The sequence below is a fragment of the Triplophysa dalaica genome, chromosome 12 (assembly GCF_015846415.1).
Source record: "Triplophysa dalaica isolate WHDGS20190420 chromosome 12, ASM1584641v1, whole genome shotgun sequence".
Lineage (NCBI taxonomy): Eukaryota > Metazoa > Chordata > Actinopteri > Cypriniformes > Nemacheilidae > Triplophysa > Triplophysa dalaica.
Genome location: NC_079553.1, coordinates 17,790,653 through 17,810,748, shown reverse-complemented (window position 1 = coordinate 17,810,748; position 20,096 = coordinate 17,790,653). Strand labels below are relative to the sequence as shown.

At 36.3% G+C, this 20,096-nt stretch overlaps 4 protein-coding genes across 4 annotated transcripts; all 4 read left to right on the top strand.

The window, feature by feature from the left end:
• Positions 1-601: 601 nt before the first annotated feature.
• On the top strand, positions 602-3,494 carry LOC130433315 (uncharacterized). The gene is made up of 4 exons (XM_056763129.1): positions 602-648; positions 1,441-1,512; positions 1,614-2,840; positions 2,948-3,494. The coding sequence occupies exons 2-4, from the start codon at positions 1,473-1,475 to the stop codon at positions 3,403-3,405; spliced, it is 1,725 nt and encodes a 574-aa protein (XP_056619107.1). The 5' UTR covers positions 602-648; positions 1,441-1,472; the 3' UTR covers positions 3,406-3,494.
• A 4,496-nt stretch (positions 3,495-7,990) lies between these two features.
• LOC130432732 (uncharacterized) lies at positions 7,991-10,113 on the top strand. Its single transcript, XM_056762225.1, has 3 exons — positions 7,991-8,048; positions 8,151-9,365; positions 9,471-10,113. Exons 1-3 carry the CDS (start codon positions 8,009-8,011, stop codon positions 9,932-9,934), a joined length of 1,719 nt encoding a protein of 572 aa, XP_056618203.1. The 5' UTR covers positions 7,991-8,008; the 3' UTR covers positions 9,935-10,113.
• A 572-nt stretch (positions 10,114-10,685) lies between these two features.
• On the top strand, positions 10,686-14,890 carry rpp25l (ribonuclease P/MRP 25 subunit-like). The gene is made up of 2 exons (XM_056761688.1): positions 10,686-10,901; positions 13,951-14,890. Exon 2 carries the CDS (start codon positions 13,967-13,969, stop codon positions 14,618-14,620), a length of 654 nt encoding a protein of 217 aa, XP_056617666.1. The 5' UTR covers positions 10,686-10,901; positions 13,951-13,966; the 3' UTR covers positions 14,621-14,890.
• A 1,212-nt stretch (positions 14,891-16,102) lies between these two features.
• LOC130433296 (uncharacterized) lies at positions 16,103-19,710 on the top strand. Its single transcript, XM_056763095.1, has 4 exons — positions 16,103-16,114; positions 17,372-17,481; positions 17,825-19,081; positions 19,166-19,710. The coding sequence occupies exons 2-4, from the start codon at positions 17,442-17,444 to the stop codon at positions 19,579-19,581; spliced, it is 1,713 nt and encodes a 570-aa protein (XP_056619073.1). The 5' UTR covers positions 16,103-16,114; positions 17,372-17,441; the 3' UTR covers positions 19,582-19,710.
• Positions 19,711-20,096: the final 386 nt, after the last annotated feature.

Here is a 20,096-nt window from a genome sequence, read left to right as displayed (position 1 = left end):
GACCTCGGTAATTTTTCATATTAAAAAATACAATCTGAAGCTATGAATAATCACCAGTTTAAAACTCTTCTGACAGTCTGTTTTACACGTATATTATTAAATCGGTTTAGAGAGGGTTTTTATTTTCTGTACGTGGTGTAAAAGAAGGATTCATTTCACTTGATGCGTTATAGGCCGGCGGCTTCATCCGATTGAAAGAGTTCTAAATCGTGAGTGAGTGCGTGGGAATGCAATCTCTGCACTGCATAACCGTAGGCTATATAATGACACTTGCACAACCTGTTTTCACTTCAAGACTCACTGTCAAATAATGCAACCAGAAATGTATTTTTGTCACTTTTCCTCCCTTCCTAATTTTGCATTTGTTTTTTTTAAGTTTAAATGTTTTTAAATGCATAGAGCAAATGTGGTAAAACTGCAGAATGATCATTTGTAGGAAATATTACATATAAGTGAAATATTTTGAAAATTTACACTTTAAAATAAAAAAAACCTGCTAACTGAAGCATGAACCAAAGTATATTCTGTAACCAGGATGCAAATCTTAGAGCCTTTTTTAAAGTCTTTTTTGAAAGTCAAATTTGTCAGAACTGAACTGGGATTTCCAGCACAGAGGTGATTCTCAAGAGAAGAACTCCATGATATCAGGTATGAAATTTTGCTTTAGGTGAGTTAATAATATTATGAACTGTAGTGTCTGGTATTGTGTCTGCTTCTATAGAACATAACAATAATTCACACATATCGTGCTTTTTTATCGAATCAGTTGTGTCAGTGCTCGTGTTAACTTTAAAATACAATGCTAAGATTTCAAGAGATTTATAAATTAAAATAAAATGACAGTAAAACCAAACAGTCACTATACATTTTTGTACTGGGTGTCAAAAATGATACACCATGTAATAAATTGTATAAAATATTCACATATTTATCCGGTTTACATGTGAATATCAAATTGTACTTTCTCACCTAAAAGTGATTTTCATGTGGTAGAATTTTATTAGTTAAAATGTACTTTTCTTGGTACAATTTCTTTTAGCTTGTTTTTGTTTAGATTTTTATCTAGTTCTTTTCTACATTTAGTTGAAATAACTTTCCTTATGAGAAAATGTTTAGATTGTGTGATCTTGCATTAATTTTTAGCATTGAGAGCTAAGAAGTCAATCTTCAATCAGAATTAGGAAAGTCATTTAGCTATCTAGAAATTTCAGCGAGCACACTTCTAAAGATTACAATTTTTTAAAATACAGTCTATAATTTTACAAGTAGGCTAGCATTTTGATCAGCTCTTATAAAATGTGATGTTTGACAACAAAATGCCTGTTAATGCTGTTAATACAGTTTATGAAAACGGGTTTTACAGAATAAAAAGGTAGAGAATGAGAAAAGTCATGTTTTAAGTTCACCTTATTTCTTTGTCTTTTCTTTACTAATGCACAGCATCTTATTTGAACTCAAGATAAGATACAGTCATGTTCTTTATTCTTCTGATTGCATCAACGTTTACCCAAGGTAAGTCTTTTGTATTTTTATTTTAAATTATGCGTTGCTTTCTTTAGATGACACTTGTGTGATCCCATGACCCATAAACATTTGTACACTTTTTTTCCAAGGACATACAATTGTGAGCCATGGGGACAGTTTCATCACAGCATTTCCAGAAAACTTAGGTTACTTTTACCCATTTGATTCTGGAAGAACTCTTAGAGTCACCGCATTACATGACGGAACTTCCTTCACCGTCTACTTCAACAACACAAAAAGAAAAATACAAGACCTGAGTAGTGGGGAAACTGCAAAAGTGACGTTTCCAAAAACTGCTGAAATACATGAACTAGACTACTCGACTAACTCGATCCGAATTACGAGTGACAAAAATGTTGTAGTACAATCTTTTAGTCAGACAGATAAAGGCACCAATTTGGGGAGGAGTGTCCAGACCCGTGTTGTTCAACCCATAACAAATCTTGGCACAGACTACTTGATCCGTCCGCTAAACCAGTCAGACCTTATCCAAACGTTCAGCGGATCCCCAGGACCCATCTTGTCCAAAAGATACAGCTCGTTCAAGCTGATCATCATCAATGCGGAGAACACAGAAAACAACATCACGATATTTAAGAACATTTCGGGCAGTGTGAAGCAAGAAAACTTTACAATCTCATCATACCAGCTCTTCGAGTTGCAGGCCAATGCTTCAATCTTCAAGGTTAAATCTAGCCATAAAGTAGCAGTGATTCTGACTCATCCGTGTCTAGAAATTGAAGCCTGTAAATGCAATATGATAGTGAATCAGATTCTTCCTACACAATTTCAGGGTCAGAACTTTGTTGTGCCGTTCATGCAGGGAATAACCGAGAGCCGCTTACTTATGACATCAAATGACATGTCAACTTCTCTATCTCACAATAATGTGCAGTTACAGCCTAGTCCATCCGGCTTCCTGTCACTTTCAAGTCAGACCGAATCTCAGTATGTTAATTCGTCGGGAAACGTGTCCCTCACACTGATCAGTCCAGGTCTTATCATTGAAGTGATCCCAGAAAACATGTTTGCTGCCTGTTACCTGCTGCAGTTCTATTCAGACATCAGCGCCACTAAGAAAGCTTTAGTGATAGCAGAAACTGGAAGCAGGAAAGATGTACACAAACAAAACATTCGTGTTACAAACACTAAGTGGACTGAGATTAATGGCACAAAATACTCTTCAGGTATAATATCTTTAACAGAGTCGCAAACCTTCATCTGGCATCCATCCTCAAAGATTGCCGTTTATATTCTGGAGGACACTGATACGGCAGTTTATGGAGGACCAGCTATACCTATAAACGATCAACCAGGTAAAACAAATTGTCAATTACTTCTGATCCAGACTTAAATTTATAAATTGTTGTAAAGCACATCATTGTGAACGTTAAATTTTTTATTTATTTATTCATGCATTCAGATGAGTTCGGCTGTGTGGTGATTCCTGGACAGTTTGAAGTACAAAATGTGCGTCTTAACTGGACTGAGTCTCTGGCTCACTGCACGAGTCTTCAAGGCCATCTTGCCTGTCTTAAAAATGAAGACTTTCAGTCGGAGTTGGCCAATATGGTTAACACAACAGAGGATGAGGAAGCTTGGATCGGCCTACGTCGTAGTTTGATGACAACAGAGTGGTACTGGCAGAGGCAAAAACCATCAACAACCCCATTACCATCACCATCTGTGGCTTACGTTCACTGGGCTGATGGGCAACCACTGGACAAATCGAAGGGCCTTTGTGCTTCGTTATCACTGGATCGTGAAGATGCATTCAAATGGAAAACTGCGAAGTGCTGTGAGAAAAAGCGCCCGGTCTGTTACAAACCCCCAGTAGTCCTTACTGCTTTAAATCTAGGTAAAACAGAAAATTTTTATTAGGTTCCCATGTAGCGCCAAATGATATATGCATTTTTACACTGTGGCTTTAGTAGTTACAGTCACTGTTTTATTTCTGGTGAAAGGTACTTAAAGATGAATGTAGTCCATTAATCCATTATTGTAAAATTATCTTTAATAATCATAATGTTACTGAGAGAAATACATGTTTAATCCATAGATTTAAAACATAAGTTTTACTTAATAATAGTGAGCAGAATTTTTAACTGTACTTTAATCTTTTGTTTTTAAATTGCTTAATATCTAAAAAATTAGTAGCTCTAGACCAAATTTTGCAGACAGCTCCAAGCTTAGTCAAATTGGAATACTTAAGTCACTTTTATAAAAAATGCCTTGGAAATCAGATATATGGTGTTCATCTTGAGACCATAGATGGCACACACATATTTAAGATATGTCAAGGCAAGTTATTTTCAGTTTAGAAAGCTCTAACACTCCTTTTAGTCGGTGACTAGTCTTAAGCCTTGTCTGTCTGTCTTCCCTCATAGGATGCGGTAACGTTAACATGAATAAGTCTGTGTTTGACTTTATTAAAGAACTTTTAGCATTTTCTCTCTAATCAAAACCATCTACAGATTTCTAAAATCACATACTTCTTACAAAACTCTCAATTATTTGATTGATTTAAAATATGTGCTCATAGGAGGTTTGCTTATTTTCTCATTCACATAGCATTAAGGATGAATGTATACTATGTGAAACAATACATGTTGGAAAAGAGGCTGCCCAAATAAAAAATATGTAATCTTATCATGTTGTGTTGCACAACGCATGCGGTTTCCCGGACAGTATTTAAGCCTAGTTCCAAACTAAAATAAATGTTAGAGGTGTCTTGATCGAAAACAACTTATACTGACATATCTTAAAATATGTCAGTGCGATTGTTTTGTCGCAAGATGCACACAGTAATGATTTTTTAAAGTATGCTTTTAAAACAACCTAAATATCCATATTTAACTAAGGCCTTGTCCTGTTTTAGGATAATCCCTGTCCGGGAAACCACCCCACAAGTAACCGGGATATTTAATAACTGTGATTATTGGTATTGTTTTAATAATACACATATGATAATATTGATAATAAACAGTTTAACAACCTTTCTCTCTGCCTCCTCACACTTGTGTTTTAAGTGTGATTTATTTTCTGAAAGTGAGAAAACAAAATTAACAAAATGAAAGTTGAATTTGAACAATAGCATTATATAGGCTATTTATTTATAAACAATGTGCAACATAAGTCACAATATATAATTTTGGTAAATTACTCGGCGCATGATAATCATGTTGTGAAAGTCTAGCAATATGAAAAATTTCCCAATTCAACACAGTCATTAGAAAAACAGGTGAGCATTTGAGACAACGTTCATCAGATTTATGAGCTTGTCCAACTTTAGACCAATAAAAACATGTTTAGCAACAAAAAAGCATTTTCTTGTCCTCTGCAGGATTGCTGAAGACTATTCCAGTATTTTAGGCCACAGGTGGGATAGGCCTTCACCCTTGTTAGATGGCCAATCCATACACACTTTTACACTTATTACACACACATTCACCCACCCTGCATGTCTTTGGACTGTGTGGGAAACCTGAGTGTCGAGGAAACCTACAATTAATATGCAAACTCCACACAGGCCTCTCGTCTCAGCCATGACTTGGGTTTTTTTTGCAGAGCTCTGTTACGTGATTTTCAAGGAAAATGTGCATAAATTCCACTAATTTGATTATCTAATGAAAGGGCCCCGCCTCCACTCTTGCAGGGGGCCAATACAGTTTGGGCAACGCCACTGTATATGACGCAAGAACCTTGTCTATTCTGAATCTTAAGGAAATCTGATTCAAAATAAGGATTTTGAAAGTCAAATGTGTCTAATTTAAAATAATCCCGCACACCATTGTGTGATTGCAGACACAAGAAGTGCTCCAGATATAAGGTACCTATATTTTCTTTATCTGAGGTTAAATTGCTTTATCATTTTGCAGAGAACTGTCATGTTTTGATTGATGATTTAATTTATTATTAATTCAAGTAATTCATTTCTGAAATTATTCTTTAAATTAAATGTGTCAGTCAGTACCTGAGATGTAAGAAATAAGAAAGGCTGATAAATAAAATGTTAAGATTTTGAGAGATTTATTAAGGAATAGAAAATGTGGCCAAGACAAAACAAGCATTTGCACAGTTTTTTCTTGAAACCATGTGTATACTGAAGCAGGGGAGACAGGGAGGGTTGTAACTGGGTTGGGTATTGTAAATCAATACTTTTCAAACGGTGCCTAAATCGATACTTTTAATAAAGAGCCACAAAACACTGGAGGATGACATTAAAGAACTATATATTCAATTAAAAAACACAACATATTCACAATTAAAGTTTTAGGTAAATTTGAAATGAGCATGGACACTCACACTGTGTTTACTGTTTAACTTGTTTACTGTCCAGCTACAAATATGCACCAAAGTTGTAAATATGGGCAGAAAATGTGTTGATATCAACAGATAAAGTACATTTACAGAGAGCCTTACATGATATGAGCATTATTTTAAAAACAGACAGTATGCATAATGAATAAGTATAATTATATGCCTAAACATGTTGTCAGAGTAAAAAGCTTTACAGTATGACGTCTACAGATCAGTCTGACAGGTGTAATAAGGTTTAGCACTTTCACTGATGTGTCTTGCTTGTCTTTCCTGTCAAATGCGACACTGTGTTAAGAAGGAGGTCCACAGGTGGATTTACTGTCTTTCACTATCAATCCACGGATCATGCGCGTTCCGATCCGCGGGGTGCGCGCAGGGCCCCATTAACGCACGGGTTTACCGGGGCTTAAGCATGGGCCCGTCGCTGCAAGGGGGCCTTTACACAAACAAAGATTTTTTTTAATTACGTATTTATTAAAATAATTATATTCGTCTCTGAGTTGCGACGCGAAGCCAGCGGTGCAGTAGATCGTATGAAAATGTGCTGGCTGGCTCCAGGAGCATCCCAAACAGCGATAAGTGTGGAGGTGATTGGTGGATTCGTGGATCCGGCATCCGTAACTCGGCAATCGTCACATAGGTTTATAAGCAAGTCATTCAAAAATGAAAGACATTAGATTGGTAAGATCAGACTGATCAGATTTCAAATGATTATAAGTCAAATTTACATTTCATTATCTTCACCGTGGGAATGATCATGCTGGAAAGTTGTTGAGCTGCTAAAATCAGCTCAAATGTCGGATTTTCCCCAAAAATGTGAGAGTGGGGAGGAATTACTTAATACAATTCCAAAGTTATCAGGATATTTTACAAAAGCTGACAAAGACGGAGTTGTCCTGGCCTATGAAGGGTCATCCTGCCTGACAATTTTAGGTTAGTTTGGTTGTTAACTTAATGCATTCTAATTTGGGATTGAAACGAACTCTATTTTATATATATTCATTATAAATAAGCCAAATTGACAGGTCCGTTTAACCATCGTATAAGATGAATTTGATTTGTATTATCAGAGCTTTCCGAGTTATGTTCACGTGAGGGCAAATGTCAACGGCTCAGACAGCATTTAAATGGCACCGAAATGAGGCACCGAAATCTGCGTTTTGATTCGGTCCTGTTACATACCATATTGGCACCGGGTCTCGTACACAACCCAAGAGAACATGTTTTGTTAAGGAACAGTTTGCAGTATGTGTCTCAAATATGATGACATGTTATAATAATATTAATTATTACTCCCATTCTTGGGCACATACAGAAAAATTTTAGAACATTCCACTTATTTTAACTATAGTTCAAAACCAGCCTTATAGGTCAAATCAAATTAGCTGTATAAGTCACCTGAATGTAATTAAAAAAAAAATATTGTGCAATTTTTTAATTATATCAAATCAGTTTATTATCATTTTAAAGTTGTGAAATTAAACAGTATAAAACTGACTTAAAATGATCGATTTGCATTTTGTATAACTAAAGAATTGATGGTTAAATTATTGGTCAAATAAAAGTAATTGTTTGCTTTGACAACACAGTTTTTATTAATTTGAAAAGCATAGTGTTTTTCCATTTCTTGAAAATCTGAGAATTTGGACTTCCGAGGTTTCAGAAGCACATTGCTGATATCTTTATTTCCCTTACATCAAAATACTGTGGTAACACTTTACAACACGGTTTTATTTGTTAACATCAGTAATAGTAATGCGTTAACTATTGTGACATTGTTAAAATAATGAAAAATATTTTATTTATTGATTTAGTCTTTATTTTAGGATGACCAGGGATCTTGAAAACAAACAAAAACAGTAAATACACACAAATGTAAAGCACTAAGAATTGAATTGAACAGAAAAATGTATTGGAAAAGTATACACATATCAAAGCATAAGACGTGACACATTGCTTATAGTCACATGTTGTTTCTTGATTTAATGTACATTTTACACTGCAATAACTTTTGATTGGCCATAAATGTGTGTTTTATGTATGAACTGCCCTTCATGTTGCTATTGCAAACAGTATGTGAAAAGTGAATTCACCTTGTGGTTTGTTTTTGTCTTGTCTTCACTAATGCACAGCATCTATCTTAAACTCAAGGTCAGACACAGTCATGTTTGTGATTCTTCTGTTTGCATCAACGTTAAGCCAAGGTCAGTATATGTTACTATCCTTTGTCGTTTTTTGGAGCATTGTTAGATTGATGGCTGTGTGTTGCCGGGACCAATGAACATTTTCACACTCTTTTTTACTAGGTCTTGCAATAGTGAGCTATGGAGACAGCTTCATCACAGCATTTCCAGAAAATGTGGGTTACTTTTATCCATTCACTAGTAGAAGTTTAAGAGTCACAGCCCTCCATCAAGACACTTCGTTCACTATCTTCTACAACTACACAACAATAACAAAATCAAACCTGCAGAGAGGTTCAACCACAACTATGTCATTTCCAAAAACAGCTGAAGTACATGAACTTAACTACTCCACTAATTCAATCCGAATTACCAGTACCAAAAACGTTGTAGTACATTCTTTGAGTCATTCAGATACAGGTCCCATTCAGGAGAAAAATATCCAGACTACTGTTATTCAACCCATCACAAATCTTGGCACAAACTATTTGATCCCTCCGCTAAACCATTCAGGCCTTATCCAAACTTTCGGCGGATCCCCGGCACCCTTCCCGTTCAAAAGATACAGTTCGTTCAAATTGATCATCATCAATGCAGAGGACACAGAAAACACTATCACGTTAGTCTGGAACGTATCAGCCTGCGTTCAAGAAGAAAAGTTCAAGATCCCGTCATACCAGCTCATCCAGATACAGGCCAATGACTCAATCCTGATGGTTAAGTCTAGCCATAAAGTAGCAGTGATTCTGACTCATCCTTGTCTAGAAAATACAGTCTGTAAATGCAACATGATAGTGAATCAGATTCTTCCTGTACGATTTCAGGGTCAGAACTTTGTCGTGCCGTACATTCCGGGTATAACCCAGAGCCGCTTACTTATGACATCAAATGTCAAGTCAGCTTCTCTATCTCACAATAATGTTCAGTTAAAGCCTAGTCCATCAGGGTTCCTGTCACTTTCAGATCAGACGAAATCCCAGTATGTAAATGCGTCAGTAGGCGTGTCCCTTAGACTGATCAGTCCAGGTCTTTTTATTGAATTGATCCCAGAAAACATGTTTGCTGCCTGCTACGTGCTACAGTTCTATTCAGACATCAGGTATGCCTTAGTGATAGCTGAAACTAGCAGCAAAAATAATGTACACACGCAAAGGGATCATATTACATCTGCTCAGTGGACTGAGATTACCGGCACAAAATACTCTTCAACTATAATATCTTTAACAGAGTCACAAACCTTCATCTGGCATTCAAGCTCAAAGATTGCCGTTTATATACTGGAAAACTCTGGCACGGCAGTTTATGGAGGACCAGCTATACCTATAAGTGATCAACCAGGTAATTTTTTTATTAAATTTCAAGTTATCACTTTTAATGCAGTCTTAAATTGATAAATTGTCAAGCACATCATTGTGATAGTAAAAAAAATATTCATGCATTCAGATGAGTTTGGCTGTGTGGTGATTCCTGGACAGTTTGAAGTCGGAAATGATCGTCTTAGTTGGGCTGAGTCCCTGGCTCACTGCACGAGTTTTCACAAACAACTTGCCTGTCCTACAACTGAAGACATTCAGATGGATTTGGCCAATGCGGTTAATACAACAAAGGATGAGGAGGCTTGGATTGGACTACGTCGTAGTCTGATGACTACAGACTGGTACTGGCAAAGGCATACACCATCAACAACATCATTACCATCATCAGATTTCTTTCATTGGGCTGATGGGCAGCCACTAGACCAATGGAAGGGCCTTTGTGCTTCGTTGTCACTGGATCGTGTAGATGCGTTCAAATGGAAAAGTGCGAAATGCTGTGAGAAAAAGCGCCCGGTCTGTTACAAACGCCCAATAGTCCTTAATGTTTTAACTCCAGGTGTAACAGAAAATTTTAGCCAGGGACTCATATAGCCCAGATATACATATAGCCCAACTATGACGCTCATTTCCAACATATCCCCAATATACCTTAATGTTTTATATCCGGTTGATCCAGTAAATATTCCTTAGGGTCGCATGTATTTTAAAAGCACCACAAATATATCTCGGTGTAATGTTGTTTTAGGCGGTAAAAACACAGTAGTCCATGATGGGAGATACTAAAAACGGAATGTAGTCCATTTTTAATCTTGGAAAATTATTATCATAGTGTTTTTTGGGGGAAGTACATTTGTAATCCATTTTCATACGTTTCATGTATTTACATAGTGTTTGAATTAGCATAAAAAAGTCTCATTAGCGTGAAATGATAATCTCAATTATCTTTTGATTGAATATGAAATATGTGTTTATAATCAAGGATGTATGGTGATTAAGTAGGCTACCTAGGCTTAAACATGAGTTTTCTATTGGTGAAAGTGGTTGACTGTCATCAGTACTTAAAGTTCTTTTCCTTATTGGGGACTTTAATTAAGGTATGATTCTGTAAATTTGCTTTAAACAATACATATGGTGAAAAGTGCTATGCAAATACAAATTATATAATTATCATGTTTTGTTGCCTCACAGTGTCCCTTTGTTTCAAACATTAACAAACAAATAATAATGTTAATAATATATTTTATATTATGCCAATAATTCGTAAATCTTGTAAAACTACACTTCCCATGAATACCTGCGGGGCTTTGCGACAGAGTTTACACATTTACCAGTGGAAGTTTAACTGACGTCATACGATGTGACAAGTGAGTAAGCAAGGAGTATCCTCAAGCAAGAAATCGCCTTGACTGTTATTTAAATTATAGTTAACTGGGTAATTTTAAAAACGTTTCATCTTGTGCGGCCGCGACTCGTCTGTATGGAGTCTCACGTGCTCTGGGCAATTTAACAGAAACCAGCACCCACATGGTCGTGCTAGCCAACTTGCTAACTTAGCAAGGTAAGTTTGTGCAGAGCTCACATGCTTCTACATAATCTGGTGCAATTGGAAAGCAGTTACAACATATCGTTGCAAAGAGCATATCTGCATTTTAAGATAGTTCAACTTAATTCATTAAACCAGTCAAATTAACTTTTTTTTCGCAAATTCGTGATGTGTAGTGTTCTCATTCGACTGATGTTTAATTTTGGCATTTGCTTTCTGACGTTTATTGAGATAATATTTAACTTCACTACACCGATTTTCAATATAGAATATAAACAGCACCTGATACACATGCAGTGCTGTGAAAAAGTATTTGCCCCTTCCTGGTTTTTTTCCATATTTGTCATGCTTAAATGATTCATATCATAACAAAATAAGATAACACAAAGAAAACCAGAATAAATATAAAATGCAGTTCTTAAATGATGGTTTAATTTATTTAGGGAAAAAACAATCCAAACATTTATGACCCTATGTGAAAAAGTTATTGACCCCTAAACGTAATAACTAGTTTTGCCAACCTAGGCGGCAACAACTGCAATGAAGCATTTGCGATAGCTCGCAATGACTCTTTCACATCACTGTGGAGGAATTTTGGCCAATTCTTCTTTGCAGAATTGTTTTAATTCCGACACATTGGAGGGTCTTCGAGCCCACATCATTTCAATTTGATTTAAGTCCAGATTTTTAGTAGGGCACTACAAAACCTTTATTTTGTATTTTTAGACATTCAGCGGTAGACTAGCTGGTGTGTTTTGGATCATTGTCCTGCTGCATAACCCAAGTGCGTTCAAGCTTGAGGTCACAAACTGACCTTTAAGGATTTTCAAAATTTCTAGTAGAGCGCAGTATTCATGGTTCCATCAATTATGGCCAGTCGTCCAGCCGCAGACTATGACTCTACCTCCACAATGTTTGACTGTTGATATGATGTTCTTTTTATGAAATGGTGTGTTAGTTTTACCCCAGATGTAGCAGGACACACACCTTCTAAAAAGTTCAACCTTAGCTCATCAGTCCACAGAATATTTGTTTATTTCTTATTGACGAATCATGAACCGTGACCTTAACTAAAGCAAGAGATGCCTGCAGTTCTTTAGATGTTGTTCTGGGATCTTTTATGACCTCCTGGACGAGTCGTCATTTTGTTCTTGGTGTAATTTTGGTTGGTCAGCCACTCCTGGGCAGTGACGCAAAAATGGGGTATGCAGTATATGCGGTGCATGGGGGCGCCGCACGAGGGGGGGTGCCATTTGGCCAAAATATTATTCAACGTTTTTTTTAAATGTTATAAAATTATAAATAAACAAGCATTTTGAACAAGTTCAACAAAATATTTTATTTAATCAAGATATTATGTCAATCACTCGCTCTGTGACAGTCACATCAACAAATGGATCAAGCAAGGACACGTCCTGAGGCGCGAAAGGTTGTTAAAGTTGTTAAGTCTCCCACTATCACGCATTTTAGCTAGTTGTCAGGCTCTTCATTAAACGTCAAAATGCGCCTTCCCTATGCGTCGCGAGCGGTGCAGTTTGAACATCAGGCCTGTGTTCTTCATACAACGCGAGCAGATGCTTCTTCTGCAAACAGAGCGCAGCACATAGCACCGTGAGATTCCGTGAGTACAGTGAAACAGCGCGATGAATGACAGCAGGATGACCGAGACAAGAGAACGCAAAATAATGTTTGTTAATAAAAACATCTGAGTTTCAAGTGAGTTTGTCTTTTTCTTCACTTTAACGATGTTGTTGTTTCATGAAATATGAGCCACAAACTAAACATGTTTTAAAGTAAGGGGAAAAGTCCAAAAACCTTTTATTTATTTGTCATTACATCTCTAATGGGCTTCAACTCGGTTGTTATCTATATGTGGGATATTTAAAAACATTTTATTGTTTAAAACTGGATTCAGCTTTTTTATTAAAGGTATTACATTACAAAATTATATAAGTGAAACTCACTTTTCAAAGAATACAATAAATAACCTTTTTGGGGGTTGTATGTAGTTATTATCAGCAAAAGATCCATAAAAAAATAGTTTAGCCCTTTATCCGAAAAAAAACAACCGTCCGATTAAATAATAATCAGTTGCATATTCATTTTTTGGTGCATTTCTGTGCACTAACTTTATGTACTTATGTCAATTATGTATTAACATGATTTAAAATATAACTAGATTGACTCCACAGTGAATCTTAAACTTGTCCACAGATTTTTTATGTGTGCAGAGTCTGTATTCTCAACTCAGCTTTATTTATATAGCGCTTTTTACAATTTTCATTGTTACAAAGCAGCTGTACACGAGACATATCGACTACAAGTAAAACAACTAAGGTAATATAGGGTGCGCCAAAACTGATCTTGCATCACCATCAAATATTGTGCAGTTACGCCCCTTCAACAGTTTACCACTGTTCCATGCTTTCTGCATTTGTGGCTCTCACTGTGGTTCGCTGGAGTGACAAAGCCTTAGAAATGGCTTTGTAACCCTTTCTAGACTGCTACATTTCAATTACTTTGTTTCTCATCTTTTCTTGTATTTTTTAGATTGCGGCATGATGTGTTGCTGTTTGAGATCTTTTAGACTACATCAGTTTGTCAGACTTACCGAAGGAGATAACTGCCAGATTTCTTGATTCAACAGCTCTGGCAGTATTTAGGCTTGAGTGAGGCTTGCGAAATCTCACTCAGTTATTCAATTAATCACAGTTAATTCATGATTTTCCAAGGGGGGAATAACAATTTCACATAGGGTCAGAAATGTTTTAATTTAAAAAAAATTTCATGAATAAATGAAACCATCATTTAAATCATTTGTATTTACTCAGGTTTTCTTTGTGTACATAAAAATTGTTTGATGATCTGGATCATTTAAGCATGACAAATATGCAGAAAATCAGGAAGGGGCCAAACACTTTTTCACAGCACTGTATGTGAGTTACAGCATGACAAATGATCTATGCTTTTCATGTTCCCTTTTTTGATGCATTCTGGTCAGCGGTCAGTTTGAGAATCATTTTAAAGTATAAATACTGCATTTTTGCCCTTTCACATCATACAGGTAAAGATTAAATGCCATGGAAAACTACAGAAAAGAGCGTACTGTAGAGCAGCCGTGCCCGTGTCCGTTCGCTAACCTGCCCAGCGACACTTCTGAAGTTCGGGTGAAGGATGGAAGCAAAATCCGCAACCTGATGAGGTTCGCTTTTAGCCGAATGGAGGAGAATAAAGCCTCAGCAGAAAAGCCAGGCATCCAGGAAGGTTCACAGGTGACAGCTGGGTCGACGGAGAAGCCTTGCCGGCAAATTGTGTTTACAGGTACAGGCCCTAGCGTGGCTAAAGCCATCACGTGTGTGGAGATCTTGAAACGCAGAGTGCATGGCCTACATCAAAATACCACTCTGGTCTATCGAAATGTTCAGGAGGTGTGGGAACCTCTGGTGCCGGATGCAGGGCTAGACAGTCTCACGGTCAGTAGGAATGTGCCTTGTATATGGGTACTGCTCTCCAGAGACTCGCTTGACAGTAACCAACCAGGTTATCAAGCACCAGGTTCCTTTGATGCCTTGTGGACACAGGCTCTAAAAGAGGAAGCAGCTGCTCAGAGGCATTCCCAAAAGAAGAAGAGGGGAGGAACAGGGACTGGCAGAGGAAAGGGTATGCGCAAGCACCCGCGTGGACCTGGAGAAACTCGGAAGTCTGTAGGTCATGCAAGGGGTGGGCATAAATAAAAGTTGCAGATTGTGAAACATTACCTTAGCTCGGCACACTGACTCATATCTTTTCTCTGGAATGTAAGGTTGTTCAATGTGTTATTGAAAAATTATTATTGATGAGATGTTATCAATAATATTAGCACTAGCATATCTTTTTGTTAAAATATTAATCTATAATGACTATTTGTTAGAAAAGAATTATGCTTTGTTACTCCTTTGATATTGGTCTTGATTTTTTTTTTTAAACATCTATCAAAAATAAAAGTGATAAAGACCTTACTGTCACACATGTCATCAGTCATTAGAATTGATTCATACTTTACATATGGGTTTATATGTGTGTTTACAGCACAAAGTATTACAAGGATCTGTCGCCTCATCTGGCACCCAGTGTTACCTTATACCCATTCAAGTAAACATTCTGATTTAAAATTTTAAACTAACCATGCATGATTATATATTTTTTGTTGATTTTATTAAGATGACTAAAGGAAGTTTCAAATTGTCAACTTTTGATGCACTACGGAGGCTGACACAGCACTTTGATGTCATTTATGTTCATGTTTTTGCTTCTTTCCCGAAGGAGATAATGTATTGACAAAATGCGCTCTCTAGAGCAGTTTGTCTGTTTAGGGCTACTGTTAAAACAACATGGCGAATTCCATGTAAGGGACCCACGGTGAACTGTTTGTAGATATAAATAGCTCATTCTAAGGTAAGAACAACTTAACGCTTCATTATGTAAGGTCTTAATACACCTCTGGAGACATATAAATAATATTGTATTTCTGTCAAAAGAGCTTCCAATAAATTACACACTGACTGGATCTTTAAGTACTGTGAATGCATTTTAATATCAGTGCCATAAAAGTAGGTATTTTCCTTAATTTGATGCCAAGCCCTTTTGTCGCCTTTTATCTATGCAAAGAAAGAGGAAAGTGGGTCATTTTGAATGTCAAATATGTCTGTGCAAAAATAAACGTCTGTGCAAAAATAAACGACTGTATTGGAACACGGGGGGACTGTGGACAAAGGGTTTTTGCAATGGTACATCAAAAATCTTGTACAAGCATTTCTGAGCTGATTATCAGTTAATTTGTTAGCCATATAAATTCTGGCTTGTGCATATCATCAACTGTTTTTAAAAGGAAACGGTGAAGCCTCTTGATGCAGATGATGGATCATATATTATTCATTTTAATAATTTATATTTGGCAAAAATCTTATGTTAAGTTACTTAAAGGTTAAACATTTACAAACTTTTATTCAAAACGTCTTAAAGTGTGCTCAAAGTATACATTTCAACAGTTTGTTTGTTTCCTGGAAATTATACACCGGAGCAATATGAGACATGTTGTTTTTTGAGACACGGATCTCTTCTGCATCTTATGGAAATTCTCCAAGGGACAAGACATAGATTTTTGAATGTCAAATATTCCCTTTCTGAATGTTCCTAAAAACCACAGCTATTTCAGTCCAGGCAGAGGAAGAGTTTTGCTCAAGAATTAGGTATGTGGATATATTTTGGTTTATAGCATGTAATTTTATGTGTTAACATAAAACCTTTATTTTCTATTAAATGTGTATTTAATAATTCAGTGCTATTTTTTAACATAATCTATACTGAGCAAACCATTCCTATTGTTCAATAGCTGTATCATTCATATGCTTCATACACTACTATTCAAAACATTTTTCAACTTCTAAGTAAGCATTTAACAAGTTCTCTTTAACTTCTTGATATAACAAAACATTTTACTTCAGAAATGTAGATGAAAATAAAAATGTTTCAACATGTTTTTTTAATACATACTAAGAAGTGGAATGAATGATGAAGAGCCCAGAACTTTCTCTATGCTGGGTTAAAACCTTTTTTGCATAAGACTTGTGTATAAAATGCCAAAAGTACATTATACATAGAATTTTTTTAAAATGTACTTTTGGCATTTTATACACAAGTCTCATCCAAAAAAAATTAAACCCTGCATATAGAAAGTTCTGGGCTCTTCATCATTCAGTCCACTTCTTAGTGTGTATTAAAAACAACATGTTGAAACATTTTTATTTTCATCTACATTTCTAAAGTAAAGTTAGAATATTCTTAACTCGCAAAACATTCCTGTAGTTACATTTCTGAAGCTATTTTTCTGTAACACAGAGCAAAATAAACATTTCAGTATGTGAACGTAACCTAACCAGCCACAGAAAAAAATTAAGAGACTATTTCAAAGACCATTTTCAGTGTTTCGGAAATCACTATTTAAAGGAAGGCTATGTGTTTAAGTAAAATGATTGTTTTTGTTCTATTCTGTGTACTTCTAACAATATTTCTCCCAAATTTTAAAAATATTGTTTTGCAGAAAGTGAAAATTGTTAAACCGGTAAAAAAAAGAAAAGATGCTTTGTATTATTTCAGACTCAAATACTGAAAAGAAAAAACTTCATATTCAATTTTAGGAAAATAAATCATGTGATAACCTCGATTTTAACACAGTTTTCATGTGTATTATCATGCTGTCAGTCTTACTTTTGAATGACTTTGTCACTCCTTTTGTTTGATTTTGTTGAAATTCAACAGACACTGGAATGGAATGACCGCAATACATATAAGAATAACGATTAGATTTAATTTTGGAATGGTCTCTTTATCTTTTCTGCGGCTCTGTATGATAAGGAGGTATTTTAAGTAGTGTTTTGACTAAATGTTCTGTAATAAGATCCTACTGAGAGTGAAAGTCTGATTCATATAGCAATGTTTTATTTTAGGGTAGAGCTCATTACCAGTGCAAACCAGTTTGACCCAGAACAAGGAGCTGTGTGGACAGAGCAGGCAGTCATGTTGGCTGTTCTGTTGACCATTTTCATGTTTAGCCAAGGCAAGTAACGTATAGTCAAATTTCTTATAGTTTGCATTATTGATTGATATTGGCTTTAAGAACATCAGAGTAGTTCACCCAAAAATTTAAATTCTGTCATTATTTACTCACCATCTAAAATGCATTTCCTCTGTAACACGGAGAAAGAAGCTTTGAAGAATAAGTCAAAAATCTAATCGCATTAAATCCAGCCTTACAGGCAACGAACAGGATTCAAAAAGTTTAAAAAAGTAGTCCACAATGTCTTTGTATTAGAAATCATATTAGAAATTGTTTCTGGGTGAACTATTCCTTAGGATAAAGATCATAAACACATCATTAATCAGTTGTTGGACATGAACAGGGCTTTCATTGGAGGATCAAGGGAGCACTTTCATCACGGCATTCCCAGAGAACATCGCCTATTTTCATCAGAAGGTCCTCAACTATCTCAAAATCACATGCCTCCATGATAACACTGAGGTCACGATCACTTACGTAGGTGAAAGGGATAAAGGCATCAGCACCAGAAGAGTTCTTCACAATGCTGGGTTCACTTGGACCTGGAGCCTTACAAAGGAAGTTGAAGTATACCGGTTTAACACATCCAATAATTCTATTATAATCAGGAGCAACAAAAATGTCACAGTGCTTTCTGTGAGCGGGTGGCCTGAGAGGTTTCTGTCTCATGTTGTCCAGCCCATTGGAAACCTTGGAACGGTGTATCATGTCCCCACTCTGAATTACAGCGAGCTAGTTGCATCGTTCGACTTAGTGTTGAACCCAGATGCGAGATATAATTCGTTCAGGCTGCTCATTATCAACGCCGCGAACCAATCCAATGAAGTCACCGTCAAACAAATCAACAAGCAAGGTGGGAGAAGTGAATTTAACCAAACATTAGATAAGTACCACCTTTTCCAGTTGCCAACATACGGTGAGGTTACCGAAATAAATGCAACAGAGAAAATTGTTGTGATATTCACCCATCCATGCTTTGACTCCAAAGGTTGCTCATGCAACATGGTGCTGAACCAGCTTCGCCCCACAAAATCTGTCAACCTGTCAACCATGTTCTACATACCCTTTCATGCAGCATACCCTTTAACCTCAATCAAACAGCTGTTTTTGACAACAAATCAACTCAACATATCAATTTTTAATAGTACTTTTCAGAATGCTGGTGTTGGAGTCAATGTGATTAATTCTACCAACATTTTGCCCTTACTCCCAGGTTTCAATAAAACATCTCAATTGAATACCATCAATAAAACTGTTTCCCTCCGCTTAATAAGCCCTGGACTCATTTTAGACCTCATTCCAGAAAGCTTGTTTGCTGCCTGCTACTTGGTACATTTTAATTCCTTAATGAGTGAGGCCTTAGTGCTTGCAGAGACATCCAGCACTGATTCTGTGCAGATTAACTCCAGTGGTTTGCCCTTTACAAAGTGGACTGTTTTGAACGGCACACGATTCTCCTGGATGATCGTGAAGGGCAAGGCTGCGAATACCTCAGCCACTATTTGGCATACTGACTCGATGATTGCTGTTTACGTGATTGAAAATTTGGAGTATGGCAATATTTATGGAAGGCCAGCTGTAGTTGTAAGCGACAAACCAGGTGAAATGTGTTATATACACTTTGCATTAATATGGACATTTCTATGAGCATCTTAACAGCAAATTTCCGTTTCTCTGTGTTTAGATCCTAAAGGCTGTGCGGTGACTCCCGGGACATTTGTGATTGGAGATGAGGAATTAAATTGGTTTCAGTCCCGTGAGTACTGCATAGGTCATTCGGATTACTTTGCCAGGCCCTTCTCTGAACGGTTGGTGAACAAGATGGTTTTAAACATAACAGTCCCAACACCTGTCGAAGGCTGGATCAGTCTGCGCCGAGACCTGTTTACCAGAGAATGGTACTGGAGGAGCGAAGATAGCTTTTCTCCCCAAGTGAACTTCACTTACTGGGAACAGGGACAGCCTGATGCACCTGAGAAAGGTTTGTGCGCTTCCGTGTTGTTGGACCCTGCGAAAACCTTTAAGTGGAAGAGTGCCCGCTGTTGTTCTAAAAAGAAACCCATCTGCTATAATAACCCTAAATATCTTACACTGGTATAAAAAACGTTGTGGAAAAAACCAACAGGAAATGCAAAATCTACTATTTGGCAGTTAAAAAACAAGCCGCGGCTTTATTTACATATATTTAGATATTGTAATTGTGAATAATTCAAAAATGAAAATACTCAGAATGCAAAAGTAATATTGTTAACGCTAATACTATTTAGTTTCTTAGTTTTTATTATTATTAATGAATTATTTAAGTCACACATTGTCTTTCGTTTTAATGGGTTTATCAACAACTGATATGTCTAGTGATCAATATAGAATAATATAACTAGTCTTATATATAATATTGTCACCATAACAGATTACATTTAAAAGCATTTTTAGGCTTTGACCAGTATGATTATTGTGGAGGTTGAGATGTATTTTGAGGTCAAATATATTTAAACAATGATTATAAGGACTGTTAAAGTAACTATGAAGTTGTCTGTAGACAATTTTTTTTAATTCTGTCACTAAAAGTTTGGTATTTTACAACTTTAAGGGTGTGGTTTTATTTAATATCACGT